This window comes from Astatotilapia calliptera, chromosome 17 (genome assembly GCF_964374335.1).
Source record: "Astatotilapia calliptera chromosome 17, fAstCal68.1, whole genome shotgun sequence".
NCBI lineage: Eukaryota > Metazoa > Chordata > Actinopteri > Cichliformes > Cichlidae > Astatotilapia > Astatotilapia calliptera.
The window spans coordinates 15,804,051-15,828,818 of NC_137438.1; the positions used below are offsets into that span (position 1 = coordinate 15,804,051).

Below are 24,768 nucleotides of genomic sequence, written 5' to 3' on the forward strand. Positions count from 1 at the left end.
CTTTGCTTCACTTCGCTTTTGACTGCACAGTATTTTTAAGGTCATCTTCTATAAAAACCCAGACCAGGAAAACCACCTTCATGTTTTTCTGTGTTTTATCCTCAGTTACTTTGACACAAAGGAATCTGCTGTGATGCTCACACCTTTGATAAAGTCTCACAAGTGTCAGCTTTCTTTTTATAGATATAAAAATACCGATATGTACTGATAAGTGATCAGAACTATAATATTTCTGACTGTCTGTGGCAAAATCTCCCCAATTCGAATCGAATCGAATCGAGGATCGAATCGATTTGGGACCTTGTGAATCGGAATTGAATCGATTCTAGAAATCAGTGACGATACCCAGCCCTAGATTGAAGCACTATTTATGATGGCGGACCTGTGTTATTCTTCGTGTGTGTGTGTGTGTGTGTGTGTGTGTGTGTGTGTGTGTGTGTGTGTGTGTGTGTGTGTGTGTGTGTGTGTGTGTTTGTGAGAGAGACAGCCCTGGACCTGTTCCCCGTAAAGCTGAGGGAGCGTGTGTGTGTAAAGAAACTGCTGAGGAGCTCTGTGTATATATCGTCACCTGGTGTTTCACTGTAAATAAACGCACTGTCTTCTTTGCCAAGGATTTCTGGTCTGCGCCTGAGTCCATTTCAAACTCTGTGACAAAACGATCCAGCCATCATGGAGGTCAGGTCAGGATCCCGTGGCTCAGGCGCTGGCTGCCTAGCTCGCCACAAACAAATGCTTATGCAACAGAGGAATGAGATTGCTCCGTTAACACAGGCTGTCGCCCACATAACACCTCTGGAAAGCAACGCACAGCCAGGGAACGCAGCCCCTCAGGCGTCCCCGGCGGCTAGCCCACCTCAGTAGCCACACCATCTCCGGAGGGACCCCTGCCCACTCCAGAGCCATTCTCGGGTGAGTCAGACAAATGTGTCAGTTTTCTAGCTCAGTGGTCGTTGATCTTTCGAGAGCAGCGACGTTGTCATAATAATGACGGAGTGATAATGACATTTTTGTACAACTGCGGAGGGATCGTGCACTGAAATGGGCCCAGGTTGTGTTGAACTCTGACCCTGGGATTTCCTATACAGACTTTCTGTCTAAATTTAAGAATGTGTTTACCAAAGGTTCCGGTGCAAAAACGGCTGCACTCCGCCTATTAAACTTCAAACAAGGTAAGCGGAGCATGTCTGATTATGCAATTGACTTTTGAATTTTGGCTGAAGGAACGGGCTGGGGTCAGGAAGCGCTGAGAAGCGTGCTTCTGAATAACATTCGTGAGGATTTAAAGGATGAACTAATTATGCATGACCTGCCAACTTCATTCAATGAACTAATGTCTTTATGCATCAAGGTGGATGAGCGGCTGCTGGCCCGCCGGTCGCAACGAAACTAATAGAAACTCCCATGAGGTACTGGGGCAATTAGGAGCGGGAGTCGCGCCTGAATCCAGCTTCTCCCGGGCACGGGGCATGCAGCTAGGCGGCTCTCATCTCTCTGCTGCGGAACGGCAACGGCAAATCTCCGCTGGTGAGTGCCCACACTGCAGTTGCAAAGGACATGTTGTTGCCACCTGCCCATCGCAAGCAAAAGGACGGGCCCGCCAGTAACGGTAGGAGTACTGATGGCGGGTTCGGTCAAGAAAAATCTCCTCAACGATTAATTTTCTCAGCTAAAGTCTCCATCTGAAGTATGGCCTGAAGATCCCGATGAAGCGGGCGTTAAAGCTGAAGGATGTATGGGTGATGAAGATGATCAGGAATCTGTCTCAGCATGATGGACCCGCCAATATCTCTGCAATATCTTTTTGCTGGTCTGAGAGACACAGTACTGTGACACTGTTGAAGCACACATTCATAGAAGCACTTTATTTCTACGGAAGTGCTTTCTATCTAACATTAATACTCAAATCTGAATGTTTGTAATTTATCATGACAGAGGCATGCACAAAAATATGATTCCTGCTATGGATCTCTGAGAAATGACATGGGTTTCTTTGAAACTGTGCTAAGCAGTTTCGGACAAAACAATAAATATAATACAATAATAAAACCAACAAATTACATAAAAATAAAAAGGGTTCTGTGGATCTGTCGATCATTTCAGTGTCAAAAAGATCTTATACTGCTAAGATCAGAAGACTAAAGGTTTGAATTAATTGAATCTTCCAAGTAAGAACTGTTATAATGTGATGTATATTACAGAATTCTGTATTTTCGTTGTATTTATTAAATTGAATCAGAGCCCAAATTACAAAAGAAATGTTTTATTGTTCTACAACAAAAATGTAATAATTAATCTAAATTCAAATTCCAGAACCAATTCACTGAACTTCAATCTATGCGCTAGCATTTCTGCACTCTGTGGAGCATTCCTACAACAGATGCTCTGAGTGCTCAGAGTAGAAAAGCACTATATAAGAACATTTATGATTTCTATTCAAAAGTGATTTTCTCTGTTGATCCTCTCTTTAAGTCAGAGCTTCTCTCAAATTTCACATCAGTGATTAACTAACTGATGAATTTCTTGTGACTGACACGTGTGGTCAGCTCCCAGTCAGTGTGTGATCACTACCAGACCTCAGATCAACATAATTAGCTGTAGATTAGAGACAGGCAGTGCAACAGGGCAAAGGAAGTGTTTCATTGAAATTATCAGTGAGACCTATTAAGTTGTGAACCACATGAAAGGTAGCCATTGGGGCTCTGGAGTGTGTCAGCAGCTGGACAGCAGAGGTGAGAGAGAAAGCAGAACTGTGGACACAAACACACATCATTATTGCTTGGCAATGTGGGATCCTTTTGGCAGCACACGCCATAACTGCGCAGTCCTGAAATGCTTGCCTTTGATCATTGCAGCTCTGCTCATGTACAAATACACATTAACATAGTGATGGTTTCATGTGAAACTTTATAGATGCTCCAAGTGGGACACAGGCCCAATTCACAATGATATTCTTAGCCTGGGTGTATTTCCTTAGGAATATGTTCAAAAGCTCCCAAAACCTGTTATGTGCTTCCTTAGCCCTGCTGTCAGCTTATTTATATGAAATTAGCCATGTAAGAAATGCTGAAGGACCTTTAAGTGCTCAATCAAATTCTGTGTCATGATGTTTTGTCACCCTCTTGGTGACAAAACATGTCAGGACTAGTGCAAGGTGGAGGGTGAAGGAGGGGAGGGGAGGTCTGAGTAACACTGTAATAGTCCAGGGATTTGGGTGGTTGCATAATCTTCTTTCTTACCCCTCCTATCTCATCTTTTTCTGTCCTCAGAAGCATGATGAGGATTGGGGCCCTCTGCAAAGATCCAGATGGAAAAATTCTGCTTGCACAACAGTAAGTGGTTAGAAATGATGGAGAACCACTAACTGTAACGGTCCTGTGTCGGTGACCCAGTGTGTTCCGTTTTATATTATTAATCTTTGATTTCTTGAGGTCTTGTTAGTTCTTAGGTTTTGGTTCTGTATCAGTATTGAGTCCTGTGTGTGTGTTTTCTTAGATTTTGCCCAGTTTAGGTTTTGTATGGTTTTTCTGTTCAGCAATAAAGTTGCTTTTTGACTTTCACTCCCGCCTCAGTTGAGTCTGCATTTGGGTTCTTTTCCTGCCTGCACACAGCTGTAACATGACACTAACTATTGGACCTATATTTTTTTCTTTTTTTGACATTCAACAGTAAGTCACTACAAAATAAAATGACTGTTTGTGATCAAAACAGCAGACCATCGTGTGCTAACTACCTGTCTAGTGATGTCCTGTGTCACTCATCCTCTGTATTGGGTCAGTGTCCAATCCCTTAGGTTTTCAGCCTTTTGTTGAATATAATGATTTTAAAATTATACGAAGTGTTTTGTATTTATGAGAAAGGTTTTCCAGAATTGTAAAATGTTTTAATCTTAGCGGGGGATTAGTAAAGGTTTTTTAAATAGGGTAGGGCCTCTGGTTCGGTGTTTTAAGGTCCTTACCAAACCTGATGAAGGTTAGGGCCTGGGGGCTCCTGTTTGGGTGGTTCGGGGTGTTGAATGGTTGTGGTTAGGGGCAATCCTCAGGGTTGGGGATAGGATTGGGGGGGTATTTCTGTGGGTGGCAAGGTGTGATGGATGGTTGTGGTTAGGGCCAATTTCCCGGGTTGGGGCTAGAATCGGACGTGATTTGGATTTTAGATTGGATGTGTGTGCCAAATCAAATTCCAAAGGGGGTTTTAAGACTCCTATAGGATTCACAATGCGAGTAATACCCAATTTAGATCTATTTTATCATCGCCAATTATTTGTAATTTCTATGAGCGAGACTCCATATGGTGTCTTAGCCCCATCTAATATTCAGACCTCCAGGAACCAAGGTGTTAAGTAATCAGATCCACTTCTTTTCACATCTCCTTCTTTCACCATCCGTCCAGAAGAAGTTTCCTTCAATACCCGCAATTTTAAGTCACTGTAAACCGTGATAGGCAGCACGGTGGTTAGCACTGTTGCTGCACAGCAAGAAGGTCCTGAGTTCAATTCCACCATCAGGCCAGGGTCTTTCTGTGTGGAGTTTGCATGTTCTCCCTGTGTTTGCGTGGGTTCCCTCCAGGTACTCCGGCTTCCTCCCACAGTCCAAAGACATGCAGCTTGTGGGGATAGGTTAATTGGATAATCCATGAATGAATAAAATGTCTGACAAGAGGAGTATGGCCTTCTTTGTTATGTGTAATGTTATATTTATGTTGCCACATGTGAGTGGAAATTGAGCTTTTGGTTTCCCCAATGTACTGGATGTGGCATCTTGTACAGACAATCATGTAAACGCAATTGGAGGTCCTAGGACTAAAATTTTGTGAGAGTTTGTACAACCTGTTTCTTGTCCTGTTCTTAACATATGCTAATTTGACAAATGGTATAGATTAATTTCTGGTTTTCTTTGGTTGTGCCGGGCTAAGTCTCGCCCTCATTAAGTAATCCCTGAGGTTTTTGTTACGTCTATATGCCAAAATCACCTTGTGGTTTCCAATTATCCCGTGTTGCCCAATTAGGGTTGGGGTTAGGTTTAGTCACAAGTCACTGTCAAATTATAATATGGGCAGGACGATTTGTCAAAGTAGGACAGTTTCTCAGAACACCGATGAGAACAGCAAACTCCCGGCACATCGTTTTCAAACTGCTGCGGTCTTTCGCTACTCAGGGAAAACATGATATATAAGTCACTTAGATAAATGTTATTCTTTGGCTTTTTTCAGTGTTTTATTTGTTCGTGAGTAAATTGGTTTGGCTGAGATTAAAGTGATTAATTTAGATTAAATAAAACTATTAATCCCTCGGGTGGGTTCCTCCGAGGTTTTCACACAGCTGAATAAACGTCAAACAGACAACTGATTAAATAGAAGTGTGAGATGGTTGAGAATTTATGCCAGCGTCCGGTTATATTTTAGATAGCAAGGAGCAGACGGCAGAGTTTAACTACATCGAGAGAGCTCTTGATGTAAATCTGAGGGCTAGACCGTCCAGTTTCACAGTCGCTCACTTCCGGCCTACCCGGCTTTCGGAGGGCCCGGCTCACTTAGGGGGTGTCCAAATTCATGGGCTGCAGTTGCAGGAGTTTGGAAGAGAACTGAACAAATATTTAAAACATAATCTGATCATTTTTGAAGCAGCCTTCAGAATCTCCACGTATTAACATGCTGTTTTTCTTCCCGGTGAAAATGTTTCCTCCTGAATTAAAATATTTTTAAGGTTAGGTTTAATTCAGAGTCAGCTAATCTCAGCCAAATCGATTTACTCAGGAACAAATAAAACACTGAAATAAACCAAACATTAACATGTAGAAGTTATCTAAGAGACTTGTGCATCATGTTTAACTTGAGTAGCGAAAGACCGCGGGGGATTTGAAAACGATGTGCGGGAGGCCGCTGTTCACTAGAGTCCGGGCTCTAGTGATCCTTGACCTCCCGGTCTGTTATCGAGCTGGCGGGTAACAGATGTCTCCGAAAGCATCGGAGCACTTTTGGAAATATGTGATATCTTGATAAATCAAGCAGATATTTGAAGTTCACACAACTACAGTCTCGCATGAAAATATCTTAAAAGTTTATTTTGCAAAATGGCCTGTATTTGTATAGCACTTTACTTAGTCCCTAAGGACCCCAAAGCGCTTTACACTACATCCAGTCATCCACCCATTCACACACTGGTGATGGCAAGCTACATTGTAGCCACAGCTGCCCTGGGGCGCACTGACAGAGGCGAGGCTGCCTGACACCAGGCCCTCTGACCACCACTAGTAGGAAATGGGCGAAGTGTCTTGCCCAAGTGCACAATGACTGTTGGAGCCGGGGCTCGAACCGGCAACCTTCAAGACGATTACAAGACAAACTGCCAACTCTTGAGCCACGACGCCCCATTTGTGACCCAGAGAGAGTAATATTTAAAAGTTTTTAGCTGCGCTCCTCTGGGTTTGAGATTTGGACGAAATGAATTCTGGGATATCAGAATCAGAATCTAGCTGTACCAAGTACACACAAGTCACCACCGATGCATGCTCGATAAAACGGGCAGAGCGAGAACACATCCGGAATTTTTTGCGTTCTTGGCTTGATGTGTACTTTGAGTTGGAACAGTACTTGGTTTCTGACTGATGACATATCGCGAGTACACGAGAATGCAAGTATGCACAAGTACGCATATCCGGTCTTTAAGTCTGCCGTCATTACCCATGTCTGGGTCCAAAACTCCTCTACAGGTCTCTAAGTCACACAATCACTGCAACATTACTGAGAGTTGAAAAAATGACTAAATCCTTTCGTCTGTAATAAAATGATCATTGTGGCTGCTCTACCAAGTTAAACATCCAGGCATCCATGAAAACAGAATTTATGAAGTTAGCTCGCTAGCTTCCACCTAAATAAACACTGTAAATGCTGTAAACGGACCAAACTTCAGTCAGGAGAACAACCGAGATAATCCATCCACAATACAAGGTTAGTCATTAATATACTGCTGCATAGGCTGGGCTATCGTTACATCGTAAGACTTTAAAAACCGAGCTTTAAAATGATTAGCGGTAATAAAAACTGAGAGAAGCCGACAGTGATTACTGACTGTTTTTAGGGGCTTGTTGAAATTAAATAGAACAAGATACAAAGCATTAAAACATGTCAAAAACACAACAGCCTTATTAAATGCAGAGTACTTTGGGCCCAGAAGGATCTTCACTTAAAGACCGGATTGAGACAGGCCATGCGTCCTCCTTTTCCCCGAATTTGAAGGATGGCTCGAGTGTATCCTTCGCGGCCCACCATATCTCAGAATTCATAGCGAGGCCCAGCCAATTTCAGTTTCCAACAATGGCGACCGCTATTAAATTTTAATATTACTCTTATTACTCTTTCTGGGTCACAAAATAAACTTTTAAGATATTTTCAGGTATAATGTAGCTGTGCAAACTTCAAATATCTGTTTATCAAGATATCACATATTTGCAAAAGTGCTCCAACGTTTTCGGAGACGTCTGTTACCCACCAGCTCAATAGCTAGCTGGGAGGTCGAGGGTCACTAGAGCCGGTGAGAACTGTGTTGCCAAAGTAGGTATCCCAGACAGAATTTGTTTTCCCTGCATTGAGAGCACGCAAGAAGTACTGATGTTTTAGTTTAGTGAAAAAGTGAAAAATTAGTACCATTACCATTCAGTTTGAGGGTTACAACAGAAAATTATACATTTATTGTTGTCATGTGGTATCGGATGGGATTATTTTAACAAACCAAGAACATTTTGGCTGATAATTATTTTTATCCTCCTGTTACTTTACTATATAAAGTGCTAAATCCTCCAAAGTTTCAGGAGTCATACGTCATAATAAGAAGTGTTTCTGACCTACAAATCAAGAATGTGGGATACTGTTTGTCCGTGATTTACACAGGGGGAACAAATTGTGACAGGACCATCCTGATATTATTACCCACTATAACTCCCAGTATAAAGAGCTAACATCTCAACAATTCAAGGAGTAGTTAGTCAATATAAGAAGTATTTGTATGTATATGTATATCCTCACCCCTCAACAGCCCTTTTGAATGTCTCCCTAATTCTGAGGTCTCAAGGTTGGCAAGTATACCTTCTTCTAGTCCTGCACCACAGATGAGTACTATTAGTAGCTCAAGTTAGAAACAACAAAAATTCAGGCATAAAACTTTGCTATTATGTTTCCTTTACTGACAAATCAAAATTATCTTAAGAGGGATGTTACTAATGATCACAATCTGTTTTGGACAACACTAATATTTTAATTACATTGATATTAGCTGATTATTGTTGAGATTTTTGTATGGTTTGTTTGGATGTGAAATGATAATAGTCTTAAAAATGTTATTTAAAAATCTAACTTCTTTAACCCTTATTTGTCCTTGTTTCCATGCCAACAGTACCAAAAATCCTTTTTATAACACCTTTCCTAAAGAGACCCAGCTCACTAAAACACACAGCAATGTATGCAGCGTTGTTGTGAATGCGAGTGTATGACAACAGCTGTAAGCAGGGCAGGTTGCCTTGTCCATAAACACTGGCTGTGTGAAAGCACTGAATTGCAGGTGTTTACCTTCAGCTCTCAGTGACTCCGTCAGCTCGTCCAGCAGCAGTACTTTCATACTGTTATTTCGAATCACCATTCACTGATCTGTGTTATTGAACCAGCCCGGGCCTAAATCAACAGCCCCCCTCGCCAATCCCAGAAGACATCACTCAATAGCATTGCTCCAGCTTTGAGAACAAACATTCTCCGGCTGTCTCTGTGTCACCATGTTCTTGTTGTACTCTCCAGGTTTCTCTCATTCCTCTGTGAAACTATGAAACTAGAGCCAGGGAATCCTGTTATCAGTAAATTCAAGTTTCAGTTTTGTAGTCCCAGTATTAAGCACCAGTTAATTCGATATGCTGCTGAGATGATGAATAGTCAGGGAAACAGAGAGTTTATTCATAGTAATTTGTCTTATTTAGCGAGCCAGTACTTTTTGCCAATTATTTTATTTATTTATTTATTTATTTTTGCTTCTACCAGCAAGGATTGTTTAGTTTGGCTGACATTGAGAAGCTGACTGTGACTAGCTGAATCCACTGCAGAGTCAGTCTGAAAGGACTGGAACTTGGAAAGAACCAGAGTGAAATCCCAATCAGTGCTCCCTTCGCTCATTGCTCTGCTGTCTGTTTTTGCTCTTTCTCCTTCCTCCCTCTGTCGCTTGTCTCTCTCCCAGGTTTGTTACTGATACCTTTTAAATATACTGTGAGCACCAGGGGAATTGGCATCTGTGAGGCTGTTTTAATTTGGCCCCTGTACTCTAAGGAATCCAGGTTAACATAATAATCAAAACCAGATCTGCTGCCTGCTCTAAACTATGTGTGAAACAGAGTGTGAATGAGGCCTTTGAAAATGGACACATTCTTGTTCAGTCACCTGTATTATAATGAGCTGTTTGTACTATTAGCAGAGTAGTAATGAGGCTGATATAATGTTATTGATGATTTCATATGAACCATGAAAATAAATCTTAATTTAATCATGGAAATGTGGTATCCAAGGCAAGAATATAGTTTATACAATTCAAACAAGTTTAAAGGTCAATAATATTGGGGTAACTGTATTTCAGGAGATAGATCAGGTCACCTACTAATCAGAAAGTGGTGGTTTGATCCCTGGTGTGCATGCCAAATATCCTTCAGCAAAAGAAACTAACCCCAAGTTGCTCTCCAGTGCATCCATGTGTTTAATCTGTGTGAATGTTAGATAGAAAGCACGTCCGTATAGTGCTTGTATGAATGGGTGTGAAGCGATCAATGAGGCGTGTTGTACAAAGCACTTCGAGTGCTCGGGTAGAGTCAAAAAGTGCTAAATAAGAACCAGTCGATTTACCATATTTGGTATGACCATCTTTATCCTGTATTTTTTTATTGTTTTGCAAAATCCATGTATGTTTTTGCAGCATTGGCAGGGTCTTGGGGATCACTGTCATGCTGAAAAATGAAGCCATTGCCAATCAGACATTTTATTGCATGCTTTTTAAATCTCATGATACTTTTCTACATTTATAATTCCATCAATTTAGTTCCCAAGACCAATAGCTGAAATGGTTTATAACAGAATCTCCAGTGTGTTTTTAAGGGTGACTGTAGACGCACTATTGTACCTCTTCCTGACCTTCTCTGTACATACTGACAACAATTTGAACCAAGACCTCTTGCCACATGTTTTCAGTCCAGTTCTTGTATAATTTGGCTTGCCTCATCTTTTTCTCCTTGTTTCCCTTAAGAATGTCTTCTTGACAGCCACCTTTACACTGTGACCATTTCTGATGAGGCCTCTACACACACTGTATGGATCTGTTCATGGGCTAGATGAATTGCAGGTCCCGTGTCAGGTCTTTATTCCTATTTCTTAAGGGGAAGACTTTCAGATACTGCTCATCTGCTGTCGAACCTTTTAGGCATGCCACTTCTTTCTTTTGTTCCTTTATCCTCAACTTGTTCCTTAAAATTGCAAGAACACAGTGCACAATTTTGGCTAACAGCACTTTGAGGATCACTGGTAATATTTAATGGTAAATGGCCTGTATTTGTAAAGCGCTTTACTAGTTCCTAAGGACCCCAAAGCGCTTTACACATCCAGTCATCCACACGCTGGTGATGGAAAGCTACATTGTAGCCACAGCCACCCTGGGGCGCACTGACAGAGGCGAGGCTGCCTGACACTGGCGCCACCGGGCCCTCTGACCACCACCAGTAGGTAACGGGTGAAGTGTCTTGCCCAAGGACACAACGACCAAGACTGTCCAAGCCGGGGCTCAAACCGGCCATCTTCCAATTACAAGACGAACTCCCAACTCTTGAGCCACGATCGCCCCATAAATGCCTGTCAAACTGTTTTAACTTTGGCATTTTTCGTAATGAAAAATCATTTTTAATGCTAAAGAAACAACAAACTATGTGTTAAACACTATAAAGAAAATGTATGAAGACAGAGTTTGAAATAGTTTTTTTGCCAAGTTATCTGTTATCTGACCTAACGCTGGTTCATCCCTGAAGTTTGTGCATTATTTCCTACTTGAATGATTCATACATCAGTGTTGAGTAACTTAACAAACAAAAAACCTGCCCGCTGAAATTGGTCAGGTGCAAAAAAATCAGGACTAATACATGTAGTACAAGAATGCAAGAGTAAAGTATATGCAAATACAAAAAAATAGGTCTAACTGCTTGGGGCCGTCTAACAGTGAGGGGCTGTCAGGAGACGTGACCTGAGCAATGACAGCAGGCAAAGTTCAAAGCGAAACCCTGGAAGAGTCAGACATATGTGAAGGAGAACACGCCAAAGGAGGAAAAGGGCCATATTCCCTTTCCTGTTCATTCCAGGAGAATTTTCCCAGTATGATATATTCTGCTCGGGCTTCTCCTCTGAGGCCAAACAGACATCTATGAGAACACTGGGCCCCATTATCCCAGTTGCCACCCTCCTCATTTTGTTGCCCTCATTTTGTCAGCTTCTCACAACACACATGATGTATATAATGTAGCAGACAGGCTGATTTCCATATTTCATCATCACAAATATCAGAGCTTACAGCAGCCATGTCATGTGTCATTTCTGGTGTTCAGTCCTGCTGGGCTTATAGAATATCTCAGTTACATCCTAAAAAAAAGTAGTAGATATTCTGAGGCGCTACACTGACAGAAATAGGAAAAGCATCAGTTGACCTGTTGGATAAATCAGGTTCTTCAACTGTAGTGTTTTCAAAGTGATCATTATCCACTGCCTGGAAGGTTTGTGGTTTGATCCCATTGTCACAATACCAAAACGTACATTTTGTCAGCATGTTTCAGCAACAAAGTTCAATTCAGTTCAATTTTAGTTTTATGGCGACAAATCACAACAAATTTCCCTCAAGCTGTTTGCGCATTGAGCAAAACGCAGCGTAAATGTGTGTCTGAGTAAATGAATGTGACTTATATTGTAAAATCACTCGGATGGGTTAACTTCGGATTTTAAAAAACAGAACAAAACATATTTCGATTCTCAGTTTAGCCTGCTTTTTAAGCTGTTGCACTATAAAAGATAACCATCATAACAACCATGACTCTCACCAATTGGCTTTACACTTCACATTTAGCATTTTGGCTTCTACCACGCTTTTTTAGAGAGCCACAAACAATCACAGGGTGTAATGCTGAAGTTGTCATCTACACACAAACACATGTATTTGTTAATAAACCAACTAATAAAATACAACAATTTCACTCACCAAAACTGAAGCATGAACGTCTTGGAGGTTTCTTTACCACACAGCAGTCGTGTTATTTGTCACATAATTACATAAAAATGCTCCATAAGCCACCAATTTCACAAACATATCAAAAGGTTTTAATGAGCTGAAGTAGTGTTGATGAGGCCCAGCAGCTACAGCTGCCTGTGTCACTACCACCATGTTATTTCTGTTGGTAACGTTGGCATTTTAACATGGGAGATTGTTTTGGTACTAAAAGCTACAACTTAGCTGGTACCAACTCCTATTTAGGTCTTACTACATTGACATGAATTAAATCAAGTCGTCCATACATTTAGAGTGAATGGTCTGATTCTTATATAGTGCTTTTCTACTCTCCTGGAGTACTCAAAGCGTTGTATACAACATGCCTCATTCACCCCCTTCACACCCACTCATACAAGCACTTCTAAACTTAAGTGCAATCTAACCAACATTCACACTCCGATGTTAGTATTTTGCCCAAAGATATTTGGAATGCAGACTGGAGAAGCCAACCTTCCGATCAGTAGCTGATCTCCTCGACCACCTGAGCCACACACTTTATGCACCTTAATATAAATTTCAGTATAGATAAGAAGTTTACCTGGACAAAAAAAGGCCTAACTTATAAATGTATTTCATTATACTGATGTTTCAGAAAGCAAGTTTAACAAATCGGTAGACATCAAATACTTAATTTTACTAACACAATAAATAAAGAGATGAGGCTACGTTTTAATCAGGTGCATCTTAATGAGGTCGAGGATGTTTCATTAACTAACAGGGACAAATGCCAGTAATGGCAACTGCGAATTAGTTTAATTATGGAGTTTTGATATCATATCCATTAGGAAGTGAGGTGTGAGTGTGTATTAGACAAAGAGCTTAGGCTCTATATAACTGTGTGTGAATGAGTTTTGTAGTAAATATGAATTGAAACAAAAGTTAGCTTGAAGTTCATAAGACATGAACTTCACATCATCTCCAACATGATGTCAGTAAATGGGGCATTTTTCCATCACGGCAACAGATTACAGCATGAAAAAGATCATTGTTCTCAGTCGATATCACGAACCTCAATCAATACCAAAGCTTAGGTCTTCACTCAAACCTGCAGTTTTAGAACTTTTATATCATAAGTAAATGACTAAAGTAAACCAGGAGGACTCATACAGGTCCTATACAGAGCCTCGAGGTCCGGTAAGTGTAACCAGTAAAGCCACAAAAAGGGTAGACAGGCATGCGGATGGTGTGACTCAGAGCTCCAGTGGTTCTCCAGCCACCTTTAGCCTGGCTCTCAAATCCCCCCCTGACAACCGTAGCGTGCAGAAAATAAAAAGACATATTTCTACCCTAAGAGGAGAGAGAGGAAGATTGTGGAGGAGGTGAAGTGGCAGGGGGCAAAAGCAAAACATCAAGCAAGGAGATGAACCCAGTGGGGGTTGGGTGGGTGTTGCTGCAAGCTGAGCAACTGATCGCTGGAAGTGATTTGGCTAAAAACAACATGTCATTATAGGAGCTTGCAGGGGCAAAGTAAACAGCTCGTATTTTTAGAAGGCCAGGAGAGGACAACGGCTGGGTAGCAGAATTCTCCCACTTCCACTGAAGAACGAAGGAATTTGCGAGATGTGGCGTCATCCATCACAGCCTGCTTTATCCATCAGCTGCTCTGTCCTGACAAGGCAACCGGGCCCAACCCATTGACCCCTTCACCAGGCTCAAACTCCAAGCAGCTGGTCAGAAGATGGAGCATGAAAAAAGCCCCCAACCTTCAAATCCACGCCCCATAGTAACTGATTTATATGGTGTAGATACAAGCCCTTTATCATTGCTCCTCAACAGGCCCCTATTGAGGAGGGCAGCCAGGTCCTCTAGGCTTGGCTGTCAGTCCTCGCTCTCATCATGGTGGGGCTTTTGTTTTTTTGGCATATCTTTGGTTTTTATGGCTTGGCCACTCTGATGTTTACCCCTCCAGCTATTAGCGAAGTGTAATTCATAGAGTCACTGTGATGTCCAATGTATGCGTCATTGTAGATGAATATTGCATTTACTTTTTACGAGGCTTTTTTAAAGTCCAATACCATGACTGAGTGAGTGGACGGGTAGGGCTGATGGAGGGGCTTCTTTATGAGATGTTTGGTGTCATAGCGCCATCTAGTGGTGTGCGTTTAACAGTATTTAACTGTTATTCATTTATGGCATCAACGCTGATGCTGATTGATAAGATGCAGCTCACAGTCTGTCTCACTCTCTATCCAGTTGCGTTTACTCTTCTTGTGGGAGAAAACAGCAGTAGCTGTATTTCATTTAATTGAATTTCTGCTTTATACAAGCTGAAGTTCCTCAAAGCACTTCATGTTCTAAGATAAATACTCTAAAATATTAGAGAGTAAGTTACAACAATCTGAAATTCTGATTAATCTGAATAATTCACTTTTAACAGGAAGAAAGCAGGAAGACAGCAAAACCAGACTGCAAGCCTTTTTTATATGTTTATTTTGTTAAATAAATGCAGTCTAAGGATGTTTTAAAAACAAAAAGTCAAGAGGAAAAAAATCATGTGTTTCTCTCCCATTTTTCACTCTCAGTGCTGCTTAACCTGAACAAGATATGACTCTGGGAACGCTAATCTCCTCCTTTTGATTACTGACCTAAAATAAAGTCGAATCTAAACTATTTCTTCTTCGTTCTACATGTCAGACCTCATTGTTTGTCTGGGATTTTTCCCCCCCAAGCTTTTTCAAATATTTTCATTATTTCCAGCTTCACGTTAAAACATGACACACATTTGATGCAGCCTCAGACTTCTGGACGTCACTGCATTGACACACTGGCTGTGAGGCAGCTGTGACTAATGTTAGTCTGTTAAAGCACCGGCTTGCCGATTTCCCTCTCTTCTGTTCACTGCTCTGATTCGATTGATTCACCGCTGAACACAAGCTTACCTGAATGTTTTCAAACTTTGCGCCTGCCCTGCTATGATAAGTAGCGTAAAAAGTCCATTGGACATTTGCATAGGAAAATAGAGATGGAGTCAGTTTTTGTATACAATGAGGTTTATAAAACACAGCACATATATTTCAAGACATACTACCTTGCACTTGTTTCTTCAACATAGCTTTCAGTCAGGTAATACTTTCTACCTGTATCAAAGAGTGTAACTCTTTTTCCTCATCTCCTTTTGTCCTTCAGTGACTATTTTGTTTCTTCAGCTCAAATCCCAGGAGATCAATCACTCCGAGAGCTTCCATCCTGATAAACACGTCTACTACAAACCTATAATACTGCACAATTAATTAAATTAGCCTTGAAACAAACTTGATCTCTCACCTAAGCACTGGAAGATATTTTACTTATATTAATGTTATGCTGTTGTTAACTGCCTTTTATCGTTTTATTGTGAACAATCCGTTTTAAATATGAACATTTGAAAAATAGTATATTGATGTTTTCTTATTTTGCTTGTCCTTGATGCACCTGGAGTACTGCTGAAATATGACAATATATCAAATCAGAAAATAATATTACAGTCAAATTTTTTCTGTGGTTCATTAAAAATGCTGAGGATAATAAATGATTAAATCATTCTGCTGCATTTGATTTACTGGCTGATAAAAGTATTTATCAATTGTTTCCAAAACACAAAGTTTTCACACGAAAAGCTTTCAGGGAAAGTTTGTTTAATATATGTATTTACAGGCTTTTACTAATGAGACATATTCAGCCGGTGGACAGTTTACGGTCAATATGCTATAAACAGGCACTGTTAGGAATACATGCATGCATGGACACATGCATGCACGCACACACACATGCACACACACATACTCCTCTGCATGTCCCCTGATAAGAGGAAGTAAATGAATGAATGGATGGATTTACAGACCAGTCTCTATAGCAACTGCATCCAGTTGTATATCTGGTGAAATCTAAGGCAACGTGGATGTACTACAGAGGCACTTTAGGCTGATCCATAGTAGTATTTAGGTGGATATTTAAATTTTAAAAAATCACAATAAGGAGAAATAATGTAAATATTGTATGTGTATGTTAAATTATCTGTTAAAGTGATTTCCAAACACCCTGAAACTTGAAAATACCAAATAAATACAGGGCCAGTATTTTAAGCTTATGTCGGGGAGATCAGTGTGATTTTTGCTTCCCATCTTGTTTTTTCTTTTTCTTGAGACCTGGAACGTACGTAAAGTACTTTGAGTCAACTTCTATTGTGTAAATGTGCTACAGGATATAAATAAAATATATGTGACAATCAACACAAAAAGATTCAGACATTTTTCATAGTGCATATTTTTCACCCCCAGTGCTCATACTTTGAGGAGCCGGTTACATCACTCTGATCTAAGGGGACCCTCACATACTTGCGGACACCTTAAATACAACTTTTCTAAGTGGAGCATCGTCCCTCAGAAACAACATCTGGCCAAGTCACACTTTCAGTAGACAGCAGGAAAATCTTCCCTGCAGTCACACTACTTCAGAAAAAACATGCTACATTTGGTGTTTATCTTTGGTATAAATGACAAGCTGCTAACTAAAGGTTTAACAAAAAAAGTAACACCATTAGCACTGAACCTGTATTCTGCAAAAGTATATTTGAATCAGTTGCACTCAAACACTTCATCCATTTTCTTCTTGGAAAGAAGAGCAGAAATGAGGAAATGTGTTCTTTATGGCCCTTATAATCAAACATAACACTCATATGAACCCCATCCCAAATGCATTGATCCTTCATATCAGATTAATTTACAGAAATTTCTTCACTTATAAAATTGTTCTAAATTCTTTTTTTTAATAATTTAAGAGTTGTAGTGTTTAAAAAAAGAAGACATTTTGGTTTAGCCACTTTTCAGCTGAAATCAAGACTAATTTATTCATATAAATAATCATGCTATCATGCATATTTATAGGAAGGAAGCTGAGGAGGCTTCCCATCTGTCACATGGTCGCGTTTAAATATAATGGATACAGACTGGTATCAGAAGTGGAAGCCGTTCTATATAGAAGTGACAACTACTGGAATATTTAATCTTCTTTGGAGATCCCGCTGGGGTAATGCTGCACAGGTTCCTCCACCTCAATCACCTCCACCACCAGGTCACGGATCTCCTTGACGCAGTCCAGAGGCCGTGCTTGGGCAGGACTGGAAGGTGTCTCCTCTTGAACGGGTTCACTAGACAGAGATGCTTTCATTTTCTCCACCTCCTCTGCTTCCACCTCTACAATGGCTCCAGTTCCAATGACAGTCCCACTCTTCACCTCTGTCTGGACTGGCACCTTGTCACTTGCTGTTATGTCCTCAGTAGCATCTCCTGAACCCACTGGTGACTTCCTGATGTTAGCTTCGCCCTCCAAAATGTCTGAGGATGTTGACACGTCATCTGTGGACTCAACATCTGAGGGATGAGACTCGCTTCCCACTGACACAGCCAGAGAGCTCGTCTCTGAGAAAGCAACTGGTTCTGCGTCCCCTACGTTCTCACTGAGGACTATTCCTCCTAGTGCTTCACCACTAGGTGGAGCCTCGACCATGATTTCTGGGTTCTCACACTGTGTCTTTGCTTCAGTATTGGCAGGCAAGGATTCAGTTCCTTCTGCTGAAAGGTTAGAAGCATTAAGAGATTCTGCCTGCTTTGGTGCTTCTGTTGTTGTTATACTTCCTACAGCAGTGGGAGGTTCTTGTGGAGCATCTGCGCTGTTCGTTTCAGGCTCAGCAGCTGTCTTAGTTTCTTCTGTTTTGACAGAAATCACATCTTCATGCATCACAATCGCTGGAACTGCTGCTGCTGTATCATTTGTGCAGCTCTCTGGCATGTTCTCTATTAAATCAGGGCTGTTGAGGTTACTATTGCTTCCTGCTTCTTCCGCAGCAGTTTGGATGACATCCTCTGCTTTAAGTGCTGGTAGGTCTGATTCCTGACTGCCAGAGGAACTAGTACCAACCCCTGTTTCAACCTTCCCCAGAGGTGTCTCACCCACTATCATGTCCTTTAAGGCCTCACTCTGAAGCTGGTCTTTCCCTTCCTCCTGCTGTTCTTGCTTCTGGGAGCTGGCGAAGACATCATTAGAAGCAAGTGGAGAAGGCTGCGGCTCTAAAGAAGGTTTATTGAGGGAAGCCAGTGTCATGGCTGGGCTGCCAGGAATAGATGCTGGCAAGGAAGAGAGGCTAGACTGACTGGTCAGGTCTCGCTTGTCTGTGAACAAGTTGTACTTCTTTAGGTTGGCTGCCTCCTTCACCACTGCAGAATGACAGAACAAACAGGAGGATCGATTAGACGTAACTCTACACCTGTGTCTGGGGAAAGGCTGTGTGTTGCTAAGTTGCCATTATTAGTCTTTTTGTACCTTTAGTGACTTCCTTGTCCAGAATTTGCAGAAGGATGTTTTCATAAACATTGTCAACATGAACGAAGCTTGAATGGTCACTATAGATGATCTGTTCAAGACCCTGAAGCTCCTGTATAGAGGGACAAAGACAAAAGTGTCAGGCTTTGTTGAGGGATATGTGTGTTACATAGTGTATACAAATATAAAATCCCATAGACCTGGCGTCCACATATGTGGACATCACATTTTGCTTTACAAGGGCCTGATATCCACTTTCCACTTACGAGGACATTATACTGCCTTTATTCTATCAAAATTTAAAGCGAATGTCATTTTTCTCAGAAACAAAAATCAGGTACAAAAAAAATAAAAAATATCACATAATTCTTTGTTTTTACATTCATCAGGTCCCAATCAGCCCAAATAGCAAACAGAAATTTAAAATGCATGCCATGGAAGAGTTCGGGTCTTTAAATTTTCATCAAATCAAAATACAAGAGAACGTGATAAATTTCCTTGAAAATTTTATTTGAAAGACACATAAACTATACAGGCTATTCCCTATAAATTGCTAATGCTGCTCAGTCATATGCTAACTGTTAAGCCAATGTATGTCCCACCTGCCAATGGGACACAAATGTCAATATAAGAGCAGTAAATTTAGGTCAGAGTTATGAGTAATATCACAAACTGACCACCTCCAAAATTGGCAGTTTGCTATACCTGTATGGACCAACAGCCATTATGGGGACAAATTCCCGTCCCCATGAGTTTGAAGGCATTTTTGAGACTCAAAATGTGGTTTTAGTGTCAGGGTTACAATTAAGTTATTGTTAGGTTTAGCCTAAGGATTAGAGTTAGGCATTAATTTTTGATGTTTAGGGTTAGGGTAAGCATTTTGTCAATTAGATGTCCCCGGGGTTAGGGGTATGGTTAGGGTTCAAATAAGCTAGGGTTGATAAAGCAACTACTATTAATTGTAGAGTTATGGTAGGAACAGATGTGCTGGAATTTAATGTCCATAGAAAGACATCATGCTGTGTGTGTGTGAAAGACAGAGCCCTCACAGGTTTGCAGGTAGACACCAGGCTCTTCTTGATGAAGGGCAGAGTGATGGAAACCAGAGCTTCCTGGAAGATTCTCTTCCTCACCGTGCTGCTGTCATAGTCGTATTTCTGCAAGAAGATGGAATGAAACCAGTCAGTGCATCTGGAGGAGAGTTTATTAGTTTTAGATAAACAGGACCTATTCTGATTGTTATCTCTTACAAGCATTTGGCCTACAGTTCTGATGACATTTCTGTATACAAGTGAACATTTCATATTAGGGGGTAGATGTGAACCTCACCTGCACCTGGTTACAATTTTCTCATGTCTTAACTAGAAACTTGGGAAGTTTTGTTTTAGATGACAAACTGACCTTGAGCACTATGTGTTTGACCTTCTCAGTGGCAGAGCTGGCGTTGTCTGGGTTGTCCTGGATGGCTTTGTAGAGCAGCTGCTCGAAGGTAAAAGCTGCATTCTCAATCAGCTAAAATGAAGAAGCAGAGAATTAAATTGGACTTAACACTCCCAATATGTTATGATTTTTTTTTTTTGCTATCACTGTACACTATAAAAACTTAATCCAAATTTTCTGGAGCTAATCTAAGGAGCTTGGAAAGAAAAGTTGCTTGAAGACGTTTCACCTCTCATCCGAGGGGCCAGGTTTCACAATGAGCTCACCCGAAACTCCATTGTGACCCACACCCGTTTTCACACCTTGGCTCATGTGATTAGGTAGAGGATCATCAGGGGGTCCCTTTGTGTCCACCATTTGACCTTAGAACTGAAGAAGCTTCTCGGATGAGAGGTGAAACGTCTTCAAGCAACTTAAAGAAGTCCAGACGCTTTTCTTTCCAAGCTCCTTAGATTATGATGACCTGGATGACTGAGAACCTTCACAGACATATTTCTGGAGCTAGTTTTCTGGCATCTTCTGGTTTAATCAAGGGTAAGTAGCAAAGTTAAAGCAATTTAAGAAACAACCTTTCTGCTTTTTGTTTCTACTTTGTTTACTGCCACTCAACAGGAGTGAACTCACATTTAGCTAATTATCCAGTTGATTTGACAAAATCAACAGTTTTTTTTCTAATAAGAAAAGTGAAGCTCATATTACGAATCACCAGCAATCATAAACTACACTAAGTAAATAAACTATCGCCAGTGTTTCATAAAATGCTGATTCACAAACGAGTTGTGAAATCCTTACACTCACTCCATCTCAGTAGAAATACCCTCTCAGAAGGAGGGAAAGGGAATTCAAATAAATCGCCATGTGAATGACAGCATGAAGCTGTACCTGCTGCAAATCGATCTGAGCACTGTGCATCACTCCTGTGGTGTCGGAGAATCCAAACCTCGCCTCCAAGTGCTGCAGTTTAACCTGCAGGGAGCCGATCTTCTCATAGCAGTTCAGCAGGTTCGGTTTTGCCATGGCGTCGAGAGACTGAGAGACAAAGAGAGAAGAAGACAGAGTAGAAATTAATGAGATTAATAGCCAAGGTTTGTCTGTTCACTTTCACAAGGTATGAAAGTGAATGCAAATGGACACTTTGTGTCAGCCGTGCAACAGACTGGTGACCTGTCCAGCATGTATCCAGCTTAATATCTAATAGGTCACCAACAACTTATGTAGAGGTAAATTTGGGCTTGAGGAAACATCTAGTTTCTGAAAAAATCCCCTGTATTAAAGAAAAACGCTACTCCTAACCTTAGTTAACTCTTTCCTGTGAATGTTATAAAGTTGAAGGTTTAAAATGAGATGAATCAGCCCAACCAAAAGTAATTCTCTGGAGGTTTGTTCCGTTATATCAGAAAAAAACCAAACAAGTGAAATTCCAACCAACCTGTTTCAGCTGTTCGTTACCACATCCCTGCTTGATGTCCTGATACACTTGGTCCATCGTGTTTTCACTTAGTCGCCGTCCTTCCTGGAACCCAGCGCTGATTGGCTCCATCAGCTCCTCCAGGACTGAGCCTAGGTACGGCTGGACAGAGTCGGAACACAGCTTCTCAGCTGGCTCTGACACTTTGGCTGGAGAAAAAAAAATTACATTTGAGAAAACAGCCCAATTCCGTCACCCTTATTCCCTATACGAAGCTGCACTTCATTAGATCATTACATGGAGAGGAATGCAACACATCATTCTGTTTCTGAATGTTCTAAGTAACAAGGCTATCAGATAGATGAGAATACCTCGGATTTTTTCCTCGAGCTGCCTTCTTGAGTTGAGGATCTGGTCCATGTCGGAGTGAATCAGCACCTCTTGCTGCCGAACAGACACCCGACATTCCTCCTTCAATGCTGATAGCCCCTCAAACATGTCCTCCTGGACCAGGATATATACTGCCTCCACCATCTGAAGGTAGCAAATTCATGAAAAAGATGGGTTTTTTTCTTGTTTTTCCTCTTTTTAAATGAATTTCAGCTCTTTTTTAAAAAATAAAAATGACTTCCAAGAGTGCAGAAAAGAGCCCAGAGACTTCATGAATAATGTATTAGTGCACGACTTTTTCAGATATAACCCTGAAAAACAGACTTCCATTCATTTTTCCTTTCAACAGCTGGGAAATGAAATCCTATATTTCTTAGAAACTGCATCAGTTGCAAACATAAATGACTCACAGCAAACCAAACTCTCTTCCTCTCAGTCTTTTTGGCTTTGAGGCCAGGCAGCATGTCTTTCTCCAGAGACGGCAGCAGCTGCTCCATCACCATGTTGGCCATCACCTAGAGTTAACAGACACAGAAAATATCTCAGGTTTGTCTCATCATCATCCAAACGAGGCCAGAATAAACTTTTATAAACTCTCAGGTTTTACTAGTAAGACAGGATTTCAATATTTTTTAAAAAACGAAAAAAACAAAACAAAAGCAAACAAAGCAACAAAAACACACCATTTATATAGCGATATATACACACATAAAAAGAGTGTTCTCTGGAATATTTCGCAAACCTATGTCAGGAAAAATGTCCAACAAACCCCGAGTTTAGAAATTAACTCTGAGCTGATTAACTCTGAGAATATTAGCTAGTTACTTCAATCAACTCTGAGTATATTCAAAGAGTTCAGCACGTACATGAGTAGAGAAAGGAAGCCATCGTGAATTGAGCTCCAGTAACACACGTTGCTCTGTGGCAACAGGTAAATAAAGAGCAAAGCCTCCATTATAATCTGAGGGATACTGATGCATGGGAGTGTGGACATTTTAATTAGCTTAAAATATTTATTTATTTTCCTTTGGTCATCATTCACCCCATTGGTACTTTAATTTCTTGAAGATAAACTGTATATAAACTGTATGAAGGCCTGATAGCCGATGTCTTTGTGTGCAGACCCACTCAGACTGATTTAGCTGATTTTCAGTGGAAAAAAAATATAAATTTTCTGTGAATTTCAGACTCTGTGCCTTGTAAAATACTGTTTGACAACATTTAAATTTACACTGTTCTTGAATATACTCCAGTGGCTCCAGCAAGTGTTTGTGTTTTACGCATGTTTAGTTTGTTGTTATATCAGAGGACAAATTCCTTCTATAATGCTAAGAGGAAGGATTGGAGACTGTTATGAAAATGTCATGTGGGTAAAGGCATAGTTTATGTTCACTGCCCCAAATTATTATATCTCTTTCTAATAGTCTGTGCTAGTGGCTTATATAATGGGAAAAGTACGGGGACAAAGAATCAACATTGCCGGTAGCCTCTTTCAAGGTCCACATGGTGAGACAAATGATTTCACACCTCTGATTATACAGACATCAAAGCCAAAACAGTATCCCCAAAAAAACTGAATCAAAGCCCTTTTAAGTTTCAAGGCTTGAAACTATTAATTCTTCAGAGGAATTTTGCATCTGGTCAATGAGATTCCTAACATAAGCCAATGTGTGTGTTTTATAAGAAGCCTGTTTGATCTACATCTATAAGGTAGAATAGACAGAATGCCTTTTGTTGCCACTATACACATGTACATGTCCAGGGGTGCGTTACACAGCTAATAAGTCAACCTAGCTTTCCTGTACCATCCTTTATCCGTTTAATTTTCATTTTGTAAATGTATTTACATGTATTAATTATGTAGCCATTTCACTATTTATACTTAAGTAAATATTCATCCTCAGTATTACTATGTTGGGAGAAATAACTGTTGCTAAGAAAAATAAAGAAAAGAGACATACCCTTGCATCACTTCCTATCAGCATGTCCCAGGCTTCGTATTTGCCTTTGTCCTGTCTGTAGAGCTGAATAGCTTTAAGGAAGGCCTGAACTTCACAAGTCTTTTTCTTCAGGAAGTCTGACAGAGGGAAGAGAAAAAAGTCAGACATGCAGGGAGCTTTGAGAAAATGAATTCACTGTCAAAACATTGGGCCATTGCGCTTGCTTGTTTTATCTTTATCATTTATTCATCAGCTGATTTTAACAGTACTTCACTGATCGCACACAGCAGATATTTATCTTTCATCTTGATGCTCAGATGACAAAATCGTCACACGACAGTCTTTGTGGCACAACGGCCAGTCATAATCCTCTCAGTTTTTTGTAATCCGGCCACAGCTGGGTAGAAGACACGACTGTATGATCATGTTGGTTTTTACCACCATTTTAATGATCTTGCGTGGGTTCTCTCTGGGTACTTCGGCTTCCTTCCACAGTCCAAAGACATGCAGTTAGCTGGGATAGGTTAACTGGAAACTCTAAATTACCCATAGGTGTGAATGCAGCAGCTTCCTGCAGCTTAACTGCAGGTGTAAATACAAGCGTCTGTGAGACGAGGTTGTGGGGCCGAGCGAAGCGACCATTGTGGCGGGTATACTGTGGCCACTCTGTCAGCACTCAATGCTCCATCCACAACCCATTCAGCCTGCCATTATTATTCATCTTTTCTCTGACTACAGTCCACAAACTGCTGGGTTAATGTTAACAGATGGCTCATGTGACTACCAGAGAACTGCTAGTTTAATGGATAATGTTAACATGTGTACTGGCCAAGTTAACATTTAAAATATGTAATTAACACTTCAGTCTTGTTGAAACAGGAACTTTATGAAGACTTTCAGAGAGATCAGTAAAGGGTTGTTCGGTGTTATGAACATTAATTACTCACACTATTAGTAAGAGGAGGAACTGTGTG

The 24,768-nt window shown here is 40.8% G+C and overlaps 1 protein-coding gene and 1 long non-coding RNA gene across 2 annotated transcripts in view; one reads left to right on the forward strand and one right to left on the reverse strand.

Annotated features, from left to right (window-relative positions):
- The first annotated feature begins 467 nt into the window (after positions 1–467).
- Positions 468–3,705, forward strand: LOC145421486 (uncharacterized). Its single transcript, XR_013902856.1, has 2 exons — positions 468–1,524; positions 3,267–3,705. It is a non-coding gene; the product is annotated as an uncharacterized LOC145421486 (long non-coding RNA).
- A 12,211-nt stretch (positions 3,706–15,916) lies between these two features.
- niban1a (niban apoptosis regulator 1a) overlaps positions 15,917–24,768 on the reverse strand; it is a 30,174-nt gene continuing 21,322 nt past the window's right edge. The window contains exons 6-14 of the mRNA XM_026147540.2: positions 23,816–23,931; positions 22,265–22,369; positions 21,836–21,998; positions 21,486–21,673; positions 20,939–21,085; positions 20,018–20,128; positions 19,666–19,773; positions 18,617–18,728; positions 15,917–18,510 (exon numbers count right to left, since the gene is read on the reverse strand). Of these exons, the coding sequence (XP_026003325.2) occupies positions 17,297–18,510; positions 18,617–18,728; positions 19,666–19,773; positions 20,018–20,128; positions 20,939–21,085; positions 21,486–21,673; positions 21,836–21,998; positions 22,265–22,369; positions 23,816–23,931 (2,264 nt within the window). The 3' untranslated portion in view covers positions 15,917–17,296. The remainder of the gene's footprint in view (positions 18,511–18,616; positions 18,729–19,665; positions 19,774–20,017; positions 20,129–20,938; positions 21,086–21,485; positions 21,674–21,835; positions 21,999–22,264; positions 22,370–23,815; positions 23,932–24,768) is intronic.